We start from the raw sequence: 10,978 nt of genomic DNA, 5'->3' as shown, positions 1-10,978 counted from the left end.
GGTCTTCTGTGAACAGAAAGAGAGATCAGGCAGGAGGCACGGCGCCTGAGTGGGATGGGCAGCGCGGGACCCTTGGGGCAACGGCATCCATCCCTTGAGAAATGTGTGCAGACGCCTCCTCGGAGAGCGGCATAGGACTCCTGGGTCACTGCCTCACCGCGTGGGACGGGAGCGCGGTCCCGCAGGCAGTCCCCGGGCATCCCTCTCCCCACTTGCCCGATGGCTCCTGAAAAAGACCCAGAAGCCCAGTGAGCTCCTGAAGCTCCGCTCTTCCTGGTTTCCCCGCCCCTGGAGCCCCGCAACACCACTACCTGCCACTCTGTCAGAGGGGGCCTGGCTGGGTCCCCTGCGCTAAGTCCTTGCCACCCCACAGCCCCTTTGCACGCAGCTTGCCCGCGACCAAGGAAGAGTTCTCTGAACCCGCAAAACCACAGGCTCTTGAGATAGCATCACAGCAACACCATGGCCTCGTCCTTACTGGGGCCTGCAGGGGAGGGGGCAGCGGGGTCTGCCCAGGGAGGGCAGAGGGTCGCTGCCTCGGGAAGGGCCCGAGGAGGCTTTTCTAGCGCCCGGGAGGCCTAGCACCCCGCTGTCCGCTCTCGGGCTCGGGGGGTTGGAGGGCGTGCGCCCAAGTCCGCTCCCCTCAGCCTGAGAAGCCAGGAGGTCTCACTGCCACTGAGGTGGCCGCACGGCCGGTGGATGACGCAGTGGCTGAGAAATGCTCAGTAAAAAGGGGAGTTGTTTCTGGACCGGCCTGAGGCCTTGGCTTTGGCTCGAAGTGGACGGTGGTGAGTGTGGCTTCCCTTCCCTCGCTCGTGTCAAAGGCCACCTTCTCAGGGGCCCTCCGCCAGCCGTTCTGACGAGCATCTGAGTCCTGTCCGGTGTCTTCCCCGAGCGCCATTAGTGCTCTGAGTTACCTCGTGGCCATGGCCGTGTCTGCGCCCCGATGCTCATCAGTGGTCAGCGAGCACCAGTCTCCGTCCATCCGGCTCCTCCACTTCCTGCCTCCTGGCCTGGCCTGGCTCCCCCTAAGAAGGGATCAATATTCCCCTCCGTGCACCTCCCTGACCCACCCAGAGCCCCCCTCACGGAAGCGCGGGGCGCCTGGGGTGCCTCTACCCACCCCCCCTCCCCCCGCCCCCGGCTCTGACCAGACCGCTCTCCACTGCTCCACTGGGTGCTGACGGAACGTGACGTGAGGCGGGGATTTGGGGGCCCGCCAGTTCTCCGCCAGCTACAGTGGCCTCTGTTTCTTTCTTTTCTTCGCAGTTGTGTCCAAGGCTGTGGGGGTTCCCCCAAGGGCACTCTTTCCTGTGTGGGATACGCTGGGGGGCCGTGCTGGGGGCCGGGAACCCCTCAGGAGCAGTGACTACTGCCCAGCCCCACTGGACCAAACACTCTGTGACAGCAAGACCGGGTCCTTGTTCCCTTGTGTCCTGCCCCTCGTGCCTGCTCCGCCCTGCGCATCAGGAGAACGTGCGTCAGCTGCCCTTCCTCCCCATGAGACAATCCGCAGGCCCCACTCTGTCCTCACCTTTCCGCACTCAGCCGGTGGCCTTGCTTCTCATTTCACTGAGGACACCGAGGCCGTCCTCAGAGGAGGCCACACACCGTGCCCACGGCTCGTCCCTCCGGTCGCCCCAGTGGGCCCCCGTCCCTCTCATCTGCTCAAGGACACGGCTCCAGCACTTGCCGGCGCTCTCTGGAACGCGTTGGCCCCCCTCGGTGTAGCGATGCGCTGGGATGACGCCCTTCTTCTCCTGAATGTCAGTGCCCTGTCCAGCTGTCCTCCCCACCGTCTCTCTACTTTCTTTTATAGAAAAATGCGAGAAGATCGTCTCTAGGTACTGTTTCTACACCTCCTCCTCTGGAACCTGATCTAGATTTGCGCCCCGCGCCCCCCCCCGATACTGCTTTGCTCACGGTCGCCTGGGCCGCCACGATGCAGACCCAGGGTTCAGTTTCAGTCCCCAACGTACTTCCTCCACCACCAGCGCTCGGTGCCACCCGCCTTCCCGAAGACCCTTCCCCTCGGGCTACTCTCCCGCCTTGGTAGACTCACGATTTGTAACGGAATTTCTGGGTGGCCTCTCTGCCTTGTGGCTTCATGTGTCTCCTCAAAGAGGCATCTCAGTCTCCCGCTTCCCTGTTAAGGAAAAAAAAAAACAATAAAAACCTGGAAATAAGATGAAAAGATGGTGACCTCATGAGAGACTTGTTCAACTCCGCTGAGCCGGTGCACCTGTCCTCGCCCGACCCCCGGCCCCCACCCCACCCTCAGAGCTCACAGCACTGTGGACACACCCCATGGCTTGTCCCCTCTGAGCTGCCCCTCTCGCTAGAACGTACACTCCATGGAGAAAAGTTCTGCTTTGGAATCTGTTCTGTATCCCAAACACTCGTACAAAATGCACAAACATACTCGGTGAGTAGTGGGAGCTCAGTGAACATGGGCTCAATGCCTCAATGAGCTGCTGGTCGTGCAAATACAGCTTCTAAAACACAGTCATTCACGATGTCCTTTGGAGAACGGTGTGCCCGTGTGTGTGGGTGAGACCAGCAGAGGGAGAGAGGCAGGGACAGAGATATCCAGAAATGCGGTGTCTCTTGTGTGCGGGGACGTATCACTAAAGCGTCTCAGTGGAAAAGTTGACTGTGAGTTGTCGAGGCTGCCCCAGGCTGCGTTAGAGATTTCATGGGCCCAGGGCCATGGATTCTTGTCTCATAAAGAAAAAGTCACAATTCTATGACTGCCCCGGTACAGAGGCAACACCCCTCCAGGTTGGATTCTGACATTATTATATGTATTATCACGTATACATTCTTATTATGACTCTTTCTTTGTCGTTTAACAAAATTAAATGAAAACATTTCCCTGGGCCCCAAAGGTATCTCAGACCATGGGCCCCCTGCCTCCTTTGCCTGACGGAGAGGTCGCCCCGGGGGTGCTGGATCCCATAAGCAGGAGAAGAGCAGGACAGTCAGAGGTCCCGGTGTGGAGAACAGGGAGGAGGGGTCGGAGTGGGCCTTGCGGGTGGCAGCAAGGTAGGGGTGTTGGCGGGGGGACACGAAGAAGGCCGGGTCGGGGACCCCAGTCCTTCTCCATCCACAGGAGTCACCTATGGGGCGTTCTCACAGTGGAGCTCCCCTGAGAGGGCAGGGTTTGCGTTCCCAGATGGCATGCCGCTCCCTGCCCCGGTCAGACCTCAGCCCCTGCGAGTGGCCTCCTGGGCCTCGTCTGGGACAGAGGAGGAGTGCTTCCTCCGGTGGCCAGGGACCGGATCCCAGGTACCCTCCGTTACTGCCTGTGTCGGCTCTGAGCCCCAGCTGCGTCTCCAAAACCGGGTACCACAGTGGTGTTTGTGGAGAGGACTTGCTGAGTCGGGACCTGCCACAGGCTCAGAGCCCTTCCTGGAGTGATGGGCACTGTCTCTGCATCTTTGACGCGTCGCTAAGAAGCTAACATCCGGCCATGGAAGCCTCGTGGGGGTGCCTGGTGTTGGGGGAATGGGGAGGGACATGTCTTGGGACTTTCGGTTTCTTTGCTGCACTGGATCCTAACCCCAACTAGACAGAGTGGTGTTCAGCAGGGGTGGGGTCCCCAGTGGAACTCCTGTAGCCATGCCTGGCCCCTGGCCTCAGTGGGAACATGTCCAGACATGGGTCACTTCCTGGAGGACTGTCAGGACATCTGGCCCTCCTCCCAGACTGAGACCAGGGCCTGGTGTGGACCATTCTGGAACCCCAGGGCTTCCTGTAATTGGGCTCAGTGCTCCCCAGACGGACAACCGATCCGTGAGTGCCACCCCCTCTTGCCCCAGGAATCAGCCTTGCCCCTCCTGGGGTCCCCGGTGGTGACCAGGGCACGTCGCCCCAGCAGACACCAGGCCAGTGGCTCCCCACGTCTGGGTCTTCCTCCCGGCGGCATCTGCCACAAGGGATTGTGCACACACTCCCAGGGACTTGAATCATCCGAGGTGTGCGGGGCCCCTCCCTCCAGGCTGCCATCGCCCCTCCCAGATCTCACCTGGAAGGAAGGACAGCGGTTCCAGGTGGCTGTTCTGTGGCAGGTGTTTCCCGCCTTATCTTCTCTCTGGGAGAAACAGATAAGAATCTTATTTAGATGCAGGAAAGCAAAGTCTCCTCCAGGGGCTGCTGGAAGAGGACTGTGAAGTTTGCAGTGGACCCCGGACCTTTGGAAGCCCCACCTGGGTGGGAAGCCGCTGGTGCACTGGAAGGACCCCTTGGACAGAGGCCCTGACGGTGCTGGGGGTCAGTAGAGCAGCCAGCACCTGGCCTGGTGATCGTGGGGACTGAGCAGTGCGTGTGCGCACACTGTCCCTGGGTGGGTGGGTACAAGTTGGTGTCAGTCTCTGGAGGGGGTGTGTTAGTGCAGTTTGCTGGGGGAGAGGGCTGCTCAGAGGTTCCTCGCATGACTCACATGTGGGAGAAGGTGGAAAGGGCTGGAGGGAATGCAGACTCCACTGAACCCCAGAGTCGGTCCCAGTCGGACCCAGGGGTGTACCTGGGGTCTCCTTCCCCAGGGCGGGTCTTCCTCATGGTCCCTAACCTCCCCGCCCCCACTGGCAGGAACGCTTCCCTCTGCCTGGCTTTGTGGACAAGCCCAGGAGGAGCCCGGGCAGCCACAGGGACGAGCGTTCCAGTCCTCAGGGTCTCACAGGCTTGTCTTGTGTCCTCAGGCAAAGATCTTCATATTTCGGGCCTCCATTAGCTGATGGATAAGGTGGATTAATTAATGCCTGATTCTCCATCGTAGCCTATAAAGTGTGGAGCAGGTAACTCGCCAGTGCTGTATCCTTATACCCGCTGCCCTTACTTACGCCTTCAGTATTGTTCTGCCGATTAAGGAAACATCCGGAGCACCAGAAGGGGTGAAACCGCCTGTCCAGGCTCACAGGGCTGTAGCTAAAACTGCTCAGACTTCCTGGGCCCCCCGCAGGGTTGCCCGCAGCTTGTCATCAGGGGCCGCATCCGTCACTGTCCGGGAGCCCTTGATGGCGCAGATGAAAGGCTTAACATCAACACAGTGTCCTTGGCATATACTGAAGGTCAACACCAGCTGATTATTTTATTTTAAGACGGGCTGATCTTGATTACTGATGAAGACACATCAGAGCCGGGACCTGATGGCATCGGGACCTTCCAAGGGTTTCAAAGTTCAGTGCGGTGGGGGCGTGGCTCATAGGCTCTCCACCGTCAGTGACTGATTAGTGTAGCCACAGAATTGCAGTGGCTGCTGTGGTCATGCTCACATTTTATATCCACGTATTAGTTCGCTTTCCTTTTTTCTTTTTCTTTTTCTTTTTTTAATTTTAATTTTAATTTTTTTTATTAAAAAAAATTTTTTAACGTTTTATTTATTTTTGAGACAGGGAGAGAGAGCATGAACACGGGAGGGTCAGAGAGAGGGAGACACAGAATGTGAAACAGGCTCCAGGCTCTGAGCTGTCGGCACAGAGCCCGACACAGGACTCGAACCCAGGAACCGTGAGATCATGATTGGAGCTGAAGTCGGATGCTTAACTGACTGAGCCACCCAGGTGCCCCCTCCTTTTTTTTTCTTTTGAAAGCCAATTCTCACTAGTTCCTTCCGTGGGGCTCTGGGTCTGTCACCCCTGCTTCCCTCAGCATGTGTTGGTGAATGTGCATTTAACTGTGTTTAGGCTCCTATGTTGTTACTTGTCTTCCGTGTGCACTTTGAACATACTGTTCTCTTGTTTTCTGACATCTAATTGTGTCATCACGACAAATTCAGCGGACATTTGTCTATGATTTCTAGAGGCTTTTAGACTTTTCTCTTCACTATTAATGTTCTGCTTACAACAGAATACACGTTTGTGTAGGGTTGAACAGGAGTGTGAGCATGGGTGAGTGTAACTGCAGGAATGTGTGAACCCAGGGACACGCCAGTGTAACTGTCCCTTGTTAGTTAACACACGGTGAGCATCATCGTACAAGAACACTTAGATATTTACCTCTGGTTTCGGTTGACTGTCGGCTAGTCAACAACTAGACATTCAATCCCCAAAATGGACATGCCAAAAATTAGCAAACCTTTTATTGAAAGACAATTTTGTGGTGTGTATTTCTGAATGCCAATATTATTAAAACAAATACAATGACACCTATTTCTATACTTTGGTCTCGGAGTGCACCGAGGCCAAGAATGTATCTTTCACACATCTGCACAGCACAGTGACTGCTGTGCAGAAGCTCCCAGTAAATATGCCGACAGACGGGATGGAAATGTGCACTTGGCCGTTTGGCACGTTGGCAGGCATTCCCGTTGTGGCCAACAGCCAGGAACCGCAGGACCTCTCTTGCAAAGTAGGCAGTTATTTCTGCAGGAAAGTGAAAAAACATTTGCAAAGAAAGTGAGACTTCAGGTCAGCAGCGGTGAGGTGGGGCCACACGCACAGTCAGCCCGGTCCTCCCCCGGGTCAGCCACGAGAGTGTCCGACGCCAACCCTCCACTTCTGTGCCCCAGCAAGGGTGTGCAAACTCTGGCGAAATCATGAGGCTGATGCTCTGAAAGTCTCTCCCCTTCCAGCAACTATAAATAATCACAAACTCGTACAAGAAAACTTGCGTGAAAAGACAAGAGAGGGCCCCTAATTCCCGAAATGAGAAGAATCACAGACTAGGGAGCAGCCCGCACAGCAGCCCCCGGGGACAGGTGTGGGTCCAGTTCTGTGAGGGAAAGGATGCGAGGCAGAGGCCCAGGCAGGATCAGAAGATGGGACCAGAAGCCCCCGGGAAGGCAGGACTGCGGAGAATGGACGACGTGGTGCAGAAACTCTGCCCAGCAGCATCGAGAGAAGAGAAGGAAGCTGAGCTCCACCAGGCTGGGGCTGAGGAGGACTATGTTCCCGCCTGAGAACGCGGATGAATGCCCTCAGGTTGGCTGAGGATCCTTCTTGCACCAGCGGAGCCTTCGGGGGCCCCCCAGGCTGAGTAATTCACATAAACGTGGCCCTGGGCAAGGGACCATGCTCGGGTAACAGGAAGAGGCCACCTAAAGGCTCAGGTGGAGCACAGCCTGGGCCCAGGCCCCACCTGCCGGGAGACCAGATGTCCCGGGAGTGGACGTCAGGTTTTTGTTATTTTATTTCATTTGAATTTTACTTTATTTTTGAGAATTTTTCTAACGTTGATTTTTGAGAGAGAGAGAGAGAGACAGAGACAGAGACAGTGAGGCGGACAGAGAGGGAGACAGAGAATCCAAAGCAGGCTGCATGCTGTCAGTGCAAAGCCCCGTGTGGGGCTCGAACCCACAAACCATGAGATCATGACCTGGGCTGAAGTCGGATGTACACCCGACTGAGCCACCCAGCTGCCCTCGGAGGTCACGGATTTTAAAGGCAAGGCTATTTGTGTATGGAAAGAATGACAAGGCATAAGATGATGATTCTTAAGCACGGTGTCTCGCGGTAAGAGGAAGGATTTTTAGAAAGAGCCCAACGGACACCCACAGCCAAGCCTCAGGAGATGGCACGCAGGTTACACGAAAAGGGACCCCCACGAAGCACTCATACAGCACGGCTGGAGGAGCACAGAGAAGCAGGAAACGACCGTGAGACGCTTTCACTGCAGGATGTTTGCAAGATGTGCGACGCCACTCTCGATCCAAGGTCCTTCGAGGCGGAGGAGGCACCCAGGCCTCGAGAGGAGGGCCCGGCGGCGGGGGTCGCGCTGGCATCTCTGCCAGGGATGAGCTGCGAGGCCGTGCGGCTGCACGGATTCTCTGAGCCTCGGCTTTGCCGCGGGCGACACGGGGACAGTCCCGGTGCTCACCTGCCAGGGCTGCCATGGAGATCAGGAGAGCCTGTGCCCTGCTGCACAGAGGGACTCACACACACTGCCTCCGGGGGAGCAGTTTGGATTCCGGGCCTGCCCGCCAGCAGCCAGCAGGTGTCCCCACAGGGCAGGGCCTCAGGGAAGGAGACTTGGCAGTGGCAGGAGCCACAATCCCCCTGCTGAGCGCCTGGTGAAGCAGCTGCGCTTTCCCAAGGCCCCCCTGCCTCCCTGGGGCCTGCGAAAGGGGAATGGCTGCATAGAGTGCCCACGGGAAGACCTCACAGCTCGGCGGGAGAAGGGCTGGGCCGGCGTGGCAAGCCCAGGCTCCAGCTTGTGCCCGTGTGTCCCCAGGTCCCCAGGGCCCTCTCTTCCTGCCTCCACGTGCCCTTCAGCTGCGCCTGGCTGGGGCACGGACAAGACCTCCTCCCGGCAGCAGCCCTCCTGCACCGGGCCCAGCAAGGAGGGTGCACGCCCTTTCCTCCTCCAGGGAGTCCGCACAGGGAACACACGCCAGCGGGCCACTCGGCGGGCGCCCGGGGCTGGCCCGGCGCATGTGCGGCCCCTCCGTCACTGCTTTGCGGTGAGCTGAGTGCCCGCTTCTCCCCCAGGGAGGTGGGGGTGGGGAAGGAGGGGGAGCAGAGCCACCCCACCACTCACCCTTGCCTCCCGGCCCCTTTCCACGCCGGGGTGTCACCTGGCTGCAGGCAGCGTGGGACAGGCTGCTCGCTCCTGCCATCTAGGAGATCCCAGCCGCCTCACAGCTGTCCAAAACCCCTTCCTCCCATGAGGTCAGGAGTGGCCCCTGTCCTGAGGGCCACTGTGGGAGGCCAGCCGGGCACGGCACACAGACGGCTTCGTTGAAGGGAGCGTGTGGCTGTGCCTGGCTGAGGTGGCTTCTCTGTGGTCACCCTGCAGCCCGCCAGAGGAGATCACCATCCTCCCGGCTTTCAGAGGAGTCTCATGGGCCCAGATGTCCACCTCAGCTCCTCGGTGGCTATTGTAAGAAACGATACTCCTGACCTGCTTACCCAGGCCCTCGGCTGGGTGCTTCAGTCACAGTCCCAGAGCACTGGCAGGGCCGGGAGGAGCCCAAGTGGACTGAGCAGAGCAGGTAGGGGGACGACTCACGGCCCAGCTTCAAGGTCTAGGCTGGCAAGACCGATGCAGACAAAGAGTCTGGCCTTTGGAGTGGCGGTGAGCAGGACAGGGCCGCCAACCTCTGTGTTGTGCGTGGGGGCGGGTTGAGTACAGAGGAGATATGAGACTGGACAGGCAGGTGGGGGTGGGGGCGGATCTGAAGCCCCTGGAGCTAGTGTTGGGGGCTACGGGGGCCAAGGCCCTCCGATGGTGCTCCTCGCTGGAGAAGGCGCTGGTGGCACTGGGCTCACAGGCAGGACCTGCGGCCAGATTCACCCCCCTGCCCCTCGGTGCGAGGCGCCGGCCGGACAGTGCCGTGGCTCCAGAAGCAGGGTCCGTGGGAGACGACAAGGGTGGCCGGGGGCAGGCAGAAGGGGGCTGGCAGCACCGCTGGCCCGACGGCGCGGTGACGTGACTAGTTGATGGCCCGGAAGGTGAGGAGGGGGTGGGTGGAGGGCACGAACACGAACTGGTAGGTCATCTTTACATCCTCCTGCCTGAGCGTCTCCACCAGGAAGCTCTTCAGCACCTAGGACAGAGGCACGGGTTCCACCTGGCCAAATGGTCAACCCCGATGTCCTGGTCCACCTTCCCCCGCCTTTCTGGACCCTACCTTTCGGGTCAGGCGCAGCGGAGGAGAAGGAGAGGCCTGTGGTCCCCAGGCAGGCCACCCGGCACCCCCAGGCCCCGCCCACCCGCAGGCCCCGCCCCGCCCGGTCGCATCCCCTTCCGCCCCCGGGCCACCCAGGCCCGCTCACGTGGTGCAGCAACAGCAGCATCTCTGTCTCTGCCAGGCGCCGCCCCAGGCACTGGCGCAGACCAAAGCCGAAGGCTAGGTGGGGGTATCTGGTGCCAGAGCCCCTGTTGTCCAGCCAGCGCTGGGGATGGTAGCACTCGGGCCTCTCAAACACAGAGGGGTTTCGACCCAGGGAGTAGAGTTGCACCTTGACCAATGTCTGCGGAGAGGTGGGGAGGGGCGGGGTCGGTGGCCCCAGGAGTGAGAAGGTCACGCGGGCTTGGCGTCTGCTGGAGGGGCTGTGGGGCCTCACTCACCCCTGCCGGGATGTGGTAGTTCTGCAGCACCACGTCCGAGGCCACCTTTCGGTCCACAGACATCCCCACGGGGTACAGCCTGTGGATGGGGGCACCCGACAGGGTCCTCAGCTGTCCCTGGGACCCTCGCGTCCCCTCGGCCACCTTCCTATCCCAGGATGCGCCGGCCTGGGGGAGCTGCCAGCCACCCTCCCGGGTCGCCTCTGGCACCGGGAAGCCTAGATCACGAGGAGCTGCTTCCTTGCACTTCCTGAGTCAGACAAAGTTCCCTGAGCCGGAGCAGCCCCCGGACATGGCGGACACGGCCGAGGATGGGGCCCGGGACGTTGAAGTGGGAGCCCAGGGGGAGAAGAGCTCCTAACCCTTTCGGGAGAACGGGACGAGGTACAGGGTTGCATCTTGGGCAAAGCCGCTTCTCAGCCCCGGGACCTGGCCGCAGGCTCCCTGAGCACTGCTGTCCAGACAGTGGGGCCAGGACAGAGGCGGCAGCCGGGGCCTGCCACACCCACCTCAAGGTCTCCTTGAGGGCCGCCCGCAGCAGGGGCAGCTCCGAGGTTGCGCTCTGGGGATCCTGCGAGATCCTGGCCTCGGCCCCCAGGCTCTCCTGGCGTAGGGCCTGCTGCACTTCAGGGTTTCGAGCCAGCTCAAAGAGAGTCATCAACACGGGGTAGACCGTCTGCAGGAGCCACGGGTGCAGGGCTCAGACCTTGGCCCAGGCCACGCACCTCAGCTCCCGGGGCCTCTCCACCCCGGAAGACGGTCCTCCCTTGGGGGTGGGTCGCCTCAGATCCGCGGTGACGTGGACGCCCGGAGGGCTCATCCCAGGGATCTGGGACCTCAGGATCTAAAACCTAACACCTGACTCCCTCAGGGAAGGTGTCCCCAGGCTCAGTAAAGAATCAGGCCCTCTCCAGCCCCTTCGAGGCCTGGTTCTCACCCTCCTCTGGGGTCCTTCCTCTCAGGGGTGCGT

The 10,978-nt window shown here is 59.8% G+C and overlaps 1 protein-coding gene across 2 annotated transcripts in view; it reads right to left on the bottom strand.

Annotated features, from left to right (window-relative positions):
- Positions 1–9,103: 9,103 nt before the first annotated feature.
- The window catches only part of CYP11B2 (cytochrome P450 family 11 subfamily B member 2), a 5,480-nt gene continuing 3,605 nt past the window's right edge, over positions 9,104–10,978 (bottom strand). The window contains exons 6-9 of one of the 2 annotated variants that reach the window (XM_040494864.1): positions 10,518–10,684; positions 10,009–10,087; positions 9,714–9,911; positions 9,104–9,484 (exon numbers count right to left, since the gene is read on the bottom strand). In XM_040494864.1, the coding sequence (XP_040350798.1) occupies positions 9,371–9,484; positions 9,714–9,911; positions 10,009–10,087; positions 10,518–10,684 (558 nt within the window). In that variant the 3' untranslated portion in view covers positions 9,104–9,370. The remainder of the gene's footprint in view (positions 9,485–9,713; positions 9,912–10,008; positions 10,088–10,517; positions 10,685–10,978) is intronic. The other variant, XM_040494865.1, reaches the window with a different exon arrangement.

The sequence above is a fragment of the Herpailurus yagouaroundi genome, unplaced genomic scaffold, assembly GCF_014898765.1.
Source record: "Herpailurus yagouaroundi ecotype Mexico unplaced genomic scaffold, PumYag 186, whole genome shotgun sequence".
NCBI lineage: Eukaryota > Metazoa > Chordata > Mammalia > Carnivora > Felidae > Herpailurus > Herpailurus yagouaroundi.
The sequence above is the reverse complement of the archived record's forward strand: the minus strand, read 5'-3'. Positions and strand labels throughout refer to the sequence as shown.